Source organism: Bombus bifarius, unplaced genomic scaffold (assembly GCF_011952205.1).
Source record: "Bombus bifarius isolate JDL3187 unplaced genomic scaffold, Bbif_JDL3187 scf7180000008490, whole genome shotgun sequence".
Classification (NCBI taxonomy): domain Eukaryota; kingdom Metazoa; phylum Arthropoda; class Insecta; order Hymenoptera; family Apidae; genus Bombus; species Bombus bifarius.
In genome coordinates this window covers 76273-89416 of record NW_022884681.1, presented here as the reverse complement: position 1 = coordinate 89416, position 13144 = coordinate 76273, and the positions used below count along the sequence as shown (strand labels likewise).

Below are 13144 nucleotides of genomic sequence, written 5' to 3'. Positions count from 1 at the left end.
ATGCAAACTTACACTACCGTGGTATAGGAAATATCGTTTCTATAAGCAATATAAATTAATATATTTTATTCGAATTGCTCTTTATTTATACAATAGCATACCTATATGATATACACAAACATACACATCTAACATAACATAATTAACACTTTTCATTACTGTTCTTCATATTGTCCTTTAATATGTTTCCACAGTTTCTGAAACAAAAATTATAGATCATGTTGTTTGACTCTTATTTTCTTTTCTTTTTTTTTATTTTAAGTCTAATATACCTGTTATGTAATGCTTTTTATAGGATTACTAAAATTGCATTCAACTTATGTAAATGAAATATTAATTTATATTACTTTACATAGCTTTATTCATACAATTTACAATAGCATACGATATATTATTGAACGCTTTATCAAAAACATAAAATTAAATGGGATTGAGCATGAGATTTATTATACAATGAGAAATAACTAGATCGAACTAGTACTATTTTAATCAATTTGTTATACAAAAAAATCAATATATTTTTAAAGTATACAATATTTCTTACTTGTATTTGTATATTTATACATACCCCCTCATTCAGCCTGTCGAATATTGTATCACCAATCATATCAAATCCCCGTTCGAAGAAAAAGGTGGCTGCTAGAATGCTCAATGTGAATGTAGATGATCTTTTAAAAAGGTTATATATAAAAGCCATTATCTTGACTTCGATAACTTTTTTTTTGAACAAAATTATTAATTTTACAAGCTCCTCTTATTATCGACCGCAAACAGCAGCACTCTTTATATACTATTCTTATTACTCTAATACAACAGTCGAAATGACGTAAATGATCGTTAGGTTATGTCACAAACCATATATAATACAGATCTATCGTTCAACGAAAATTTTTATCGTATATTTCATGTAGATGAGCACTTTGTGTCACTTGCAATGTAAATCGGTATTGAGCATAAAATAAAATTACAACCACAGAAAAATCTGTTACAAGTTACAACATTAATAATGATATGAAATTATATAGTACGGGGCGGGCCATCGACATACAATTGTAAATGGGATAGAAAGTGAAGAGTTCTATAAGGGTATTCGATTCGACAACGCGCCAGTCAGACATTTGCCAAACTACGTATTCAAATTATCAAGTACATATGTTGGAATACTTCAAATTGTCAATTAATGACTGAATTATAGTATTAAATTTAAATTCCTCTATCTTTTGATCCGATTCCTTTTCCGCAGTAACAATTCTCTATAAAATAATACAAAAAAATCTATTTATTGCGATCTCGAAAGTAATTTAAAACAAAATTTAATATCTACATTTTCTTGTGTTTCTAATGGTAATAATGATACATCTAAGTAAGTAATTCGAAATTCTGTGTAAAACATTTTACGTTACATGAAACCATTGTTTCAAATTTCACACTTTTTCGAGCTTTTGTTTTTGTTTCATTCGCAGAATAAATTTTGAATTATATATAAAAAGAGTGCGATACGTATTTAATGATCTATTTTATTCGATAGAAATATTTATTTGGATTATATGATAATAACTTACACGAGATACATTTAACATTAGTTGCGGCTTTATTTCAAATATACAATTTTGTTATAACAACCTGTGTAAAATTTGCAGTTAATAATAATAAAATAGTTTATATTGTATGTCTTTAATTCGTATATTTTGAATTATAAAATTATCTTACAATTAACTTAAGTACTTGGATTTAGGTCTTTCCTTTTGAGAGATAGCTTATATTAAATCAGAGTCATAAAAATATATTTTGATAAATTATATTAAAATACCTGATAAAGTATATAACATTGTAATGTAATGGATTCTTTTCTATCACGTTACGATAGAAATGAATAATCAGCTAATAAACAATTAAGCCAATTAAATTACTTTCAAATAGTATCCCCATAGTTTGGCATTTAAATCTTGAATCTTTTTCTTGCTGCATTGTAGATTTTTAAGGATATTATGTACTTTTCAGATACTTTCTTAATTTTTTTTATTAAAATATTAATGTGATTTCATAAGAATCCCAAACAGTGTACATTTTAGTGATTTAAATCAAGTGCACAGGATGTAGTAAACAAAGAATGCAGCAAGAAAAAAATATTACAACAATGTATAGTTATAACTTGTTTAATAATTCAGTCATATCTGTAATGTAAATTAAACAGATTAATCTACTTAAAGGATGGCACGTACGTATATACACATAGTAATAAATTGAGTTATCACAGAAATGTGAGAAAATTTATCATGTAAATTACTACATTTATAGGATTTAAAAAAAATTAATTATCAGTAACTTTCTTCTTCCCATGTATCGTTCAATTTTTCTTACACATGTATATGTATTAGATACATATTTGTATCTCATAAGTACATTATAAAAAAGGTTCTTAAATTATTTTCATTATATATAAAATGATAGTGAAATAAATTTCACTTGTCTATCATTAAAAAACAATTTGTTTCATATATCTTTGTATAGTTATGTTTAGGTACAAGCAAATATATGAGTTCATATAATTCAGGATATAATTTGTTAAAATTGACAAGTTATATCCAATTAAATGCAGGTACTCCTCTTTTTGTAAGGTGCTCATTTAATATTTATCTATTTAAAAAAGTCTCTTTTCATATGAGAAAAGGCTATGAACATTTCCTTCTTGTTGAGCAGAATGTGTTCTTCTTTCGAACTTTAATTCTCCACTATACATCATAGATCTTAAGGTAGATATAGACTTTGCACCGATATCTTGGCATCCATGTTTAATGCCACATATTAGATAGGGTAAAAACTTTAAAACAGTTCCTCTGTCAACTATTGAGCCACTAACACCTTGAGCTATTTTCAACTTGTCCGTCTCATTGTGAAAGTACCTATCCATTACTGAACCTTGTGCATCTTTTCTATTCATAGCTTCTAAAGAGCCCATACCTCTATATTTCTTTAGACGTACACCATCACTAAAGAAATATTCACCAGGTGCCTCTGAGGTACCAGCTAATAAAGATCCCATCATAACTGTGCTGGCACCCAAACTTAAGCTTTTAATAATGTGCCCGATAGATTGAATACCACCATCAGCTATAATAGGTACACCAAATTTCCTTGCATATTCTGCAACTTTATATACAGCAGTTGCTTGAGGTCTTCCCACAGCCATAACTTCTTGAGTAATACAAATAGATCCACAACCCATCCCAACCCTTAAAGCATCAGCTCCAGCTTCTATAAGATTTTTAGCTTGCAAAGTTGTTACAACATTCCCTGCAATTACCTGCAATTCTGGATATTCTGATTTAATGTACTTAATCATATCAATTTGATATTTAGAATTGCCTTGAGAAGAATCCAAAACAATGACATCAACACCAGCTGTAGTAAGATGTTGCAGTCTTTGTTTATCAGCATTGCGTGTACCAATAGCAGCACCAACCAACAATTGTTTATTCTCATCCTTACTAGCATTTGGATAACTACGATTTTTTTTCAAGTCAGTTCTTGCCATTAAAGATACTAATTCCCCTTCCTCGTTGACAATTGGGAGTTTTCCTTTTCTAGACTTCTCAAGAATTACATTTGCCTCTTGTAATGTTACACCAGCAGTTGCAGCGATCAGATTCTCTAATTTTGTCATTATTGATCCCAATTTTATGCATTGTTGATCTGTTGTATTTTTCAAAAAATCAATATCTCTAGATGTTACAATGCCCAATAGTTTACCTCCAACTTTTCCTGTATTTGTGATAGGAACACCAGAAAAACCATATTTAGCTTTCACATTTAGGACATCTTTGACTGTGTGATCGGGTGATAGAACTACTGGATCCCTAATGAAACCATGTTTATATTTCTTGACCTAAAATCATAAAAATTGAAAAAAAGGTTTAGACACATTGGTGTAAAACTGGAATAGCTGAACTTCAGTTCAAGGGTCATAAAATTGTTCTTTTTATTTAAAACATTCAACTTTACAAACGCATAACTTTCGAACCGTTAGACTTTTAAAGTTAAAACTTACATTTTTGGATTTTACGCATCGAAAACTATTCAATGACAAAAAAAGATGTCAATAATTTTATGTCTCTTAAATCGGAGTTAGATTGGAAATTATTTACCGTCGATTTATATGTTATCATTGAAAACTAATAATGTTATTATTCGAATCGAAAATCGAAAATCGAATCGAATTCGAAAAAGATCATAGATACAGATAGACGAGATGAAACCTGCATTCCATTTATATGAATGGCAAATGTGTCTGTGAGGGAAGTCGTGAGTTACGATAAAAATTTCGCGGTTGTACTAGACAAACGAAAATGTTTAAATTAAAAAGTATATGTATACCTTATATACTTCATTGGCTTGATATTCAGGCGTACAATTATGATGTATTATGCCAATTCCTCCACATAGGGCCATGGCAATAGCCATGTCGGATTCTGTAACTGTATCCATGGGAGATGATACTAGCGGTGCTTTAATCATAATCTTCTTTGTCAATGGCGATAGTAAATCAACCTCATTGGCAGTAAAATCGATATAACCGGGTAAAAGAATAAAATCATTATAGGTGAGACCATCGCCGAGTGCGAATAGTTGTGCTGCTGAAAGTCCATCATCTGGTAAGGGTACATCTGCCGGTTTTGTATCACAGTTACCAATCATAGAGTCTGCCATTGCTTTTTTTCTTAATCGACGATTATTTGTGTGAATTGGTGTCCTTTCTTGTCGTAGAAGATTATTTGTACTTTAATTAATATTACAACTACCATATGACGAGATGATATATCACGCTTTTGTAACACTGACGTTAAAAATCGCGCGTCTTTCCCACTCCCACGTGCGTTGAACCGGAGATCTCCAGGCAAAATGACTGAAGTCAACGTGCGCACAGTGCATTTATAGCTTGTAGCAGCTGTAGCTTATGGCGTTACAGTTAACGGCCAGCGTGTTGTTGTTACCAGGTGGAGGGAATAAAGGGAAAGGTCTGAAGGTAGTGGGGGAAAGTAGTACAGTTAGTAACTAGTGACATGTTATTTGTATTGTAGATAAATGAAAGGATAATAACGGTGTCTACTTTAAACCGATCACTTCTTCCTTTGATGCCTGCAATTTTATACAAAATGGGATATGATGTTGTTCACATGAAATTAGGGGGGGTTTAAGTCATCATTTTACTCCTTTCGAAACTGTTTGGGAAATATAAGCCTTTGGATTTTGTGATTTTTGTTCATTTTTGGAAAAATGTGTTGTACGTTCTAATTTATATCTCGGAAATTATTTATCCTATTGAGTAAATTTTCGTTTAAATCGGAAAAATAGCTTTTTCTGAATAAATGTTTATTGTGTTGAAAAATTATGAACAAATTTTTATTTTGCAAATTCCACTTCAAGGTTGCGTTTTTAAAAATTCCGAAAGGTTATTGTCATATTTCTTCAAGTTTTCTCTATACAATAGCTAAATCTTGTGTAAGGTAGATGGACCGCGTGGTCCGCTTTATGGTCGGCTGACCGAACCGAACAGATATTAAATTTATTGTTTCAGTGAAATCTACAAAAGATTTTACTACGGGGTCAATACCGTTATTTATACCTGCAACAGAATTTGGCTAATCCACCCTTGGCCAATAACAATACTTTTACAATAATCAAATTTCTACAAGTTCCCTCATTTTATGCTTATTTGTAAAGAAATGTCATTGTATGGTAGAACCCACGAAAAGATGGTAGATTCTTTCCATCAGGGTAGGATAAGAATGGGATAGAAAGAATGGCATGGATAGGATTATAGGATAATTTTATGAGTCAAATGTTTGTTTTTGTCTAAGACATTCATAGCATGTCATACATGCGCAGAACGAGAACCTTCTTGCATTGTTTGTTACTTTTTTTATATTGAATTTTCAGACGGTTTCTTCTATGCTTTCGGTATATGATTAGTGAGACCTGTTTATATGCCCTCTGCCCACTTTTATGTATAGTCTAGTATAATATATACTGTTTATACGAGATATGAGATTACCATAAACCAGCTATACCGCAGTTGAAGCAAATTAAAAGAGACTATATATGCCAGCGCCGCTATCGTTCGACTGATGTATTAAGGGAAAATGGCGCAAAGTTCAAAAAGTGGAGTTTATAAGAGACTAAACTAATAATGTAATACAAAAATATATTGTTATATTATGTATGTAATACGATATACGAATAGCAAAATAGTAATACAAATTGCTTGAAATTCAAAAAGGTTAACTACAGCAAATGAAAATAGTGTTACTGAAATACGTATATAAATGTAATATGAGGTAATATGAAGTAATGATTAATGAAGTTCACAGAAAGGGAATAGTGAATTTAAAATATTTCTAACATTTCTCTCGTTTAGTTTATTATTATGGATAAAGAATATGTACTTATACAGTTATATCACATCGTATCTATTAGTGAAATGAGGGCGAAGGTGAATACAGGGAAGTGAAGTACACTGGTCGAACGATAGTGGCGCTACATACTAAAGCCATGATATAAAGTCCAAGATCAAATCGTTTCATGGAATCTTGTATTCATAGAGTACATATCTGGTAACGCTAGTCATAGGCAAGGATTACACATATATGTTATATATACGTAATCTTACTTTATACTAGATCAGTTATGTTAGAAATTAAAAGTGCAACATTAAAATGTTAAAAGGATTTTATGAAAACTCAAGCCATGTAATATATCTATTTTATACCTTATCTGTAGTAACATAAAAGCAAGAGAAATGATGAGCCACGTCAGCGTCTGCTCAATTTCAATTAATAAGCAACTTCTCTTAAAAATGAGTGACGGTGATCAATGCGTGTCATTCTTGACAGATTGTCATTGTTCTGTCAGAAGTTCCGGGAGATCTCTGTAAATTTTTCGTATAATGGCACATCATTTTGAAAAATTTTTGGTATGAATTTATGTCGAATAACATGGAGCCCGAGGAGGACGAAATATCGTTGGATTCCAATGTCCCAGAAACAATTACGGAGATGTCAGATCCTATTGAAAAGCCTAACCTAAAAGTTAGGCGAAGGAATGTAATTGAAACAGTAAATTTTGTATCAAAAGAAGAAACTTCTGATACGAAAAGTGATGTACCTCTTGTAAGAATGTCCGATTCTACGAAGGCATGGTGCGATAACATTATGCCGCAAATACCTGACATCGCAGATTTTAGTTTGTCAGGTAAACAAAACGGAGCGTTAAATCACGAGGACGATAACAGTTTATTAGAACATAATTTTGGTGATACAGAGCCATTGACGAATAGAGAACGGATGAAGATAAGTGTTATTCGAGGAAGCGTCGCCAATCCGAACCTAACATTAGGAGAACTGAAGCTACTGGGTTGCAGCAGTGAGGGTTTAGTTAATGGTATTTTATTGACATGATCATGCATTATTATCAATAAGAAACCTCTACATGAATAATACAATGTAATTTGTTGTTATACCTTTGCTAAATGAAAATTGTATTGTACAAACTTATTTAAGATAGTAAAACATACACTTATATATAGGTTCCTTATTGAAAATAATTTTATATCATGTAATTAAATCTTGTAGTCATAAAGATGATCTATAGATGATATACGAAGAGCTTTGTGGCCAACACTATTGCGGCTCTCGGAAGAAACCACTTTTTCTGTAACTGGACTAGAAACTATACATAGTCATATACCAAATGAGGTCTACCAACAAATATTAAAGGATGTAGCACGCAGTGGTAGCCATATTTCGCAAAATGCTACACAACATGAGATTGATCATTTTCACGAACAGTTAACACAATTAATGTGTTGGGTTCTTCACAAACATTCTATGTTGAAGTTAGTATTATATATACATTTACACATCACATGCAACATTTCCATATTGTTATAATTGTGGGAAAGCTTGCTATAGACATATGTATGTTGATAATACAAAATAAAATAATACGTACTTAGTTATTACCAGGGATATAATGATATAGCAGCAACTGTACTTCTTGTCATGGGCTTAGAAAAAGGTTTGCGTGTACTTGAAAGCATTTCTTTAGAATTCCTTGAAAGATTTATGGAGAAAACAATGGAAAAAGTGAATCAAGAATTATTTTACATATTTGCACTCTTGGAGAGAGTGCATCCCACTTTATTAGAACACTTGGAAAAGTTTGTATAATATAAACATATATTATATATATTTGATAAATACAAATTTTACATGATATTTGTACAGAATTTTAAATTGAATCTATTTTATGTTATAGTGTAGAATTATTTCCGCATTTTGCATTGGCTGAATATACAACATGGTATGCGCACAAGTATGCGGAAAATAGAAAACTGTTACACAGATTATTTGATTACTTTCTTGGCAGTCCCCCACTGATGCCTCTTTATCTAAGTACTGTGATCGTAGCACATAGAGCAACAGAAATTTTTAATACTACGCCTGATATGGGTCACACGCATAAAGTTTTATGTACTGTGAGTAATGTTTAATAAAGTAAAAATGCACTAAAGTCTGTTTATTTTACATAAGAATTATCTTTATTTATAGTTACCGGACGATCTACCTTTTGAAACGCTTCTAGTTGAAGCAAAAAATTTATATCGTGAATATCCACCTGAATCTATAAGTAACGATGTTAGAGAATTCGATCGAAAACGAAAATGTAAAGAACAAGAATGGAAAGCAAAGGCAGAAGCAAGTCGTCAAGAAAGAGAAAAGCAACGTCAACTCAGAATTGTAAAATCAGCGCCAAGAATACCGTATCGTATCAGAAGTTACAAAACGATCACGGTAGTAACTATTTTGGCTCTGGGATTGTATGCCTTTTTAAGATCTTCATCTGGTCTTAACTGACATTAAATGAACATAATCTATTTAGATAACAGATTCATTTCTGTGTCCTTGAAACAAAATTCCATTTTATTTATATGCCATTGGTTTGGTAAATAAAACAAATTGTTGGGCACACAAACATAATGAAATAATGATGTACCATTATAAAATACACGTGATAATGACCGTTGGTAATCTTATTAATCAGTGATTAAACGAATTTGTTTCTGAATGTGTTATAAGGAACATATTGAGCATTCCTGTGCTGCCTTTATGCTGTGTTCTTTGAAATCGATATGAACATTTTGTGCACATATATTTACAGTGTCAGAAATGTAAACAGATCTTTGAGATTGAAAGGAAGGGCAGAGACAAAGCATACATGTGCTTGCAAAAAAATATATCTGTAATATGTATATTTTGAAACATTAAAAAAGAATTTTTAAACGTGAAAGATATATTTGTTGTTTAGATTATTATCGTATTTTTACGATCTGTGATGCAAGTATGTATATATTCAAATTTGCAAGTAAGAATTAACTTAGTATAACAACAAATTAATGGTTACTAATAAAAAAATACAATTTTATAATTCTTTTTATTTCCGTTTATACATTTTCAGTTACATTTCTCTTTGTCGTGTGTGATTTTTATCTGAGACTTATTACAAGAAATATATATTGCTGTGAACAATTTGTACTTTCAAAGGCTTTGTTAAGATTTAAATGTAAACAAATTAAGTTATATTATAAATAGAAAAATCATATAATGTATGTTCTAAATGAATTTGTACCTGAGATATTAAGATAGGAAAAATGTGCTAATAGATTTTTAATATATTACATAGATATTATAATGAAGAATAAAATTTCAAAAGTAATATCAATGTCTAAAAGTATAAAATAAATAAAAGCTATAATATATCTTTGTAACTGTTTAGCTATAGATAAACAAGAGTACAAAGCTGGAGTGTTATTATATTTTTCTAATATTAATATTTACTTAATGGAAAATATACTAATAGTTGTATATATGTATACATAATCAAAAGAGTATTATTTCTAATTGTAATTTCTTATCGTGATCATTATCGTATTTCTACAATTTATTACATCTTCTAATTATTTGATTTGGCAATTACACTGTAAATTATATTTAAAGACACAATTCCTTGAATAATATCATACTTTTAAAAGAATTTTGATATAATTTAATACAGAACTATTGTTAAGAATTTCCATGTGATTTACACCAGGGAAGACTTGAGAATAAACTTTCCGTTTTTGCTTACCCTGCCAATACTTACAACCCTCTAAACTTCTTAAATTTACAGTACCATCACCATCACCAGGAATTAACTGAGGAGTTCCTTCTATTGATATACCAGGCTTATAATATAACCTAGGAATAAGTTATATGTAAACATGTGAGGAAGCTTGTAAATTGCTATTAAACTGATGATAAGGATAGAATTAACATACTTTTCTACTGTATCTATGCCACTTCCATATAAACAATGAACCTCAACCTCTGGAGCAGTAAAATCTAATTGATATTTTTCATTATCTTTCCTAAATTCCCAACCATTTGGAACATTTATATCTCTACAAGATTTAATAAATATCATTTTTAATAACATAAGAAAACTATTGAAATATTATTAATACTAATAATTACATAATTCATTAATTATCGTATATAGTATATCTTACATCAGATAATCTTGTAAGGTGAGTAATGTGTAGTTCTTTTGTTCTGACTGTACCAATATTTCTGTGTCTTTCCAGAATAATCTTGATGGTAATAACCATCCTAAGCTAGGACTAGTTATCTGTTCATCTTTCAGAATACTTTGGCGTAAAAGGTATGCGCCTAAATCATCTCCTACAAGAGAGGATTAATAAAAGTATAATTGTTTATATATATAACATGCATACATATTATGCGTACTTCATACCAACTGCAAAGACTTTAAGTGCTTTAACACTGCCACCCCAAACAGCTGAAAGAGTAATCAGACAATTGATGTATTTATCTTTCCACTTCTGAGATTGACGTTGTAAGAATATAAGTGACATTGGTCCACCCATACTGTGTGCTAGTAATGTTACAGGGACTTGATTATTATTGTTATATGTTTCTTCAACCAAATCTTTCAATCTATTGAAAAACATTTCATTTTCATCTAAAAAAGTGATTTTCTCTTTGAATCATGGTAAAATTAAAATATAATGATATCATGTAAGCACAACTATGTAATATATATTTTAATAATGAATTATACATACTAGGTGCTTTTCTAAAATCATAAGGTGCACCACGTAAAGAATGATTTCTGACGTATCCAAGTTGATTCACTAGCATGTTACCAATGTCTTTAAAGTATGCTCCAGGAGAAGCTTTACTTGGATCTAAATATTCAACAACAAATGGATCACCCCAACCTGGTATACGTATATCAACACCATCTTGATTTCTTGTTGTTCTTGTAATATTGTCATAAGTTAATTTCATATTGTCAATCTAGGATGCAGTAGACATAATAAATAAATAATTTGTTATATACTATTAAAAGTATAAGAAATATAAAATATGACAACAATTACCCAGCAGTCTATGATGACTGGTACAAGTAATTCTAAATTTAACCAGATATTAAAATATTCAGTAGAAACTTTCTCACATAAATAATGTACGACTGTGGTTTTGTTGATTTTTGCTTCCACTTGACTGCCACCATCGCCTGGAACTTTTAATACAATAATTATATTAATTTCAATGTTCAAAATAATGCATTACGAAATTACTTCATATAATGAAAAATAATTACCAAGTATAACGGGAGATATTTGTTTATTTCTAGAATGCCACGACTTTACAGATAGAAAGCAAGATAAAGAAATAATCGTGTATATAACAAGATATAAACGCATTTTATGTTAAACTCTTCTACTGATTAGATATGCAATGACATTAAAATTGTACATTTCAATTTATATTGTATAATTGACACCACTATTTGGGATAGCCGTTGATTCAATTACAAACACATACAATAAACAGATCGTTGCACTAACAATGAATTTTTTTCTTTTGGTCACGTAGCTGATAGTACGCAATCAGCTGATGACGCACACATTTGAGATTCACCAATATCGAAAATATCGTACTCAATACGATAGTCGCCGATGAGCATGGAAAACATTCAGCCAAAAATGAGTTCCAAGAATTGTTGCCTCTAGCGGTCAAACGGCTGAACTATACGCACATTTCTCTCTCCAGTACAGTTGGTACTTTTGATGGGAGAAACCTGTGTATATACGACAAGAGGGGAAATTTCCACATCTTGAAAATGACGTCATATTCCAGGAATTTTTCGAAACTGAAATTTTCGAGATTTTGAGCAGAACTTTGAACTTTATGAAGCGATTTTGTATGAAGAGGATATGATCTTATAGAAGGTGACACTGTTTCGATAATTCTTGGAGTTTAGTGTTATCTTTAAATTCCTCTTAAATTTCTTCCTCTTTAAATTCCGCATGTTCTTCGCCATTTTTCGATTTCATTTTTTGAATTTTGGTGGGCTTTTGTGGCATTCGATACTGAGAAGAATAAATAACAAGATTGTAAAATGTTGCAGAACTATTCTGATTTATTGAAACTCTTTCCAAATACATTCTGTATAAGTAGCTTAAAATAAGTAATCTCATTTTTTACTTTCATTGTATTATGTGTTTCCATGAAAATCGTTGCTGCTGGTTGCTGTTGGAGGCTGCAGCTGCTTCTGGTATTATGATTATTGCTCCTGTTCCCAGTATGTTTGTAATCAATAACAAAATGCAATTTATTTTCAATGTTTATGTTTCTTTCTAGGTGCGGTAAAATCACTTTCACACCTTCATGTGCATTTTTAACAATGGCGCCCAACTTTTTACAAGAGTCCCAAACACATAAATTTCATTGATAATAATGTACCGAATCAGTTTATGCTAAAAAATTTCTATTTATAATTTTTCCCGGCAATGGATGTTTTGAAGATTAATCTGATAGGTCTACTTTTGCAGCAACTCCCACCCTATACAGTGCGCACATTTTTTTCTTCGGTAGACGGTACGAATGCACTTCCCTCTCGCCGTGTATACGCATGTTACTCCTACCAAGCACCTGAGAAGAAATATGCGTAGAGTTCGGCTGGTGACCGCTAGAGGTTCTCATTCTTAGTGCGCATATTTTGGTTGACTTTTTTAACATTG

The 13144-nt window shown here is 30.8% G+C and overlaps 4 protein-coding genes across 5 annotated transcripts; 1 reads left to right on the top strand and 3 right to left on the bottom strand.

The window, feature by feature from the left end:
- Positions 1-63: 63 nt before the first annotated feature.
- LOC117213060 (cytochrome b-c1 complex subunit 9) lies at positions 64-1046 on the bottom strand. The gene is made up of 2 exons (XM_033458294.1): positions 569-1046; positions 64-197 (listed from the first exon to the last, which is right to left on the bottom strand). The coding sequence occupies exons 1-2, from the start codon at positions 695-697 to the stop codon at positions 156-158; spliced, it is 171 nt and encodes a 56-aa protein (XP_033314185.1). The 5' UTR covers positions 698-1046; the 3' UTR covers positions 64-155.
- Positions 1047-1579: 533 nt separating this feature from the next.
- On the bottom strand, positions 1580-4922 carry LOC117213047 (inosine-5'-monophosphate dehydrogenase 1b-like). The gene is made up of 3 exons (XM_033458278.1): positions 4840-4922; positions 4375-4755; positions 1580-3886 (listed from the first exon to the last, which is right to left on the bottom strand). Exons 2-3 carry the CDS (start codon positions 4705-4707, stop codon positions 2642-2644), a joined length of 1578 nt encoding a protein of 525 aa, XP_033314169.1. The 5' UTR covers positions 4708-4755; positions 4840-4922; the 3' UTR covers positions 1580-2641.
- A 1667-nt stretch (positions 4923-6589) lies between these two features.
- Positions 6590-9349, top strand: LOC117213051 (TBC1 domain family member 20). Of its 2 annotated transcripts, XM_033458283.1 has the most exons (6): positions 6590-7248; positions 7318-7437; positions 7648-7891; positions 8012-8215; positions 8314-8533; positions 8607-8912. In XM_033458283.1, exons 1-6 carry the CDS (start codon positions 6981-6983, stop codon positions 8910-8912), a joined length of 1362 nt encoding a protein of 453 aa, XP_033314174.1. In that variant the 5' UTR covers positions 6590-6980. The 2 variants fall into 2 exon arrangements, with proteins under 2 accessions (XP_033314174.1, XP_033314173.1); XM_033458282.1 differs by having other exon boundaries at positions 6981-7437; positions 8607-9349.
- A 632-nt stretch (positions 9350-9981) lies between these two features.
- On the bottom strand, positions 9982-12029 carry LOC117213054 (group XV phospholipase A2-like). The gene is made up of 7 exons (XM_033458285.1): positions 11722-12029; positions 11498-11640; positions 11180-11414; positions 10849-11076; positions 10604-10775; positions 10373-10495; positions 9982-10292 (listed from the first exon to the last, which is right to left on the bottom strand). Exons 1-7 carry the CDS (start codon positions 11822-11824, stop codon positions 10073-10075), a joined length of 1224 nt encoding a protein of 407 aa, XP_033314176.1. The 5' UTR covers positions 11825-12029; the 3' UTR covers positions 9982-10072.
- Positions 12030-13144: the final 1115 nt, after the last annotated feature.

What these genes read in the sequence shown, in the direction of transcription:
- LOC117213060 (XM_033458294.1), bottom strand. Translation starts at nt 697, where the DNA reads ATGGCTTTTATATATAACCTTTTTAAAAGATCATCTACATTCACATTG. An exon ending in TCGACAGGCTGAATGAGGGG is followed by an intron (nt 198 to 568) that starts GTATGTATAAAT and finishes TTTTTGTTTCAG; the next exon opens with AAACTGTGGAAACATATTAA.
- LOC117213047 (XM_033458278.1), bottom strand. Translation starts at nt 4,707, where the DNA reads ATGGCAGACTCTATGATTGGTAACTGTGATACAAAACCGGCAGATGTA. An exon ending in AAGCCAATGAAGTATATAAG is followed by an intron (nt 3,887 to 4,374) that starts GTATACATATAC and finishes TTATGATTTTAG; the next exon opens with GTCAAGAAATATAAACATGG.
- LOC117213051 (XM_033458282.1), top strand. Translation starts at nt 6,981, where the DNA reads ATGTCGAATAACATGGAGCCCGAGGAGGACGAAATATCGTTGGATTCC. An exon ending in CACAAACATTCTATGTTGAA is followed by an intron (nt 7,892 to 8,011) that starts GTTAGTATTATA and finishes ATACGTACTTAG; the next exon opens with TTATTACCAGGGATATAATG. An exon ending in CGCATAAAGTTTTATGTACT is followed by an intron (nt 8,534 to 8,606) that starts GTGAGTAATGTT and finishes CTTTATTTATAG; the next exon opens with TTACCGGACGATCTACCTTT.
- LOC117213054 (XM_033458285.1), bottom strand. Translation starts at nt 11,824, where the DNA reads ATGCGTTTATATCTTGTTATATACACGATTATTTCTTTATCTTGCTTT. An exon ending in TGATTTTAGAAAAGCACCTA is followed by an intron (nt 11,077 to 11,179) that starts GTATGTATAATT and finishes TCACTTTTTTAG; the next exon opens with ATGAAAATGAAATGTTTTTC. An exon ending in ACTTAAAGTCTTTGCAGTTG is followed by an intron (nt 10,776 to 10,848) that starts GTATGAAGTACG and finishes CCTCTCTTGTAG; the next exon opens with GAGATGATTTAGGCGCATAC.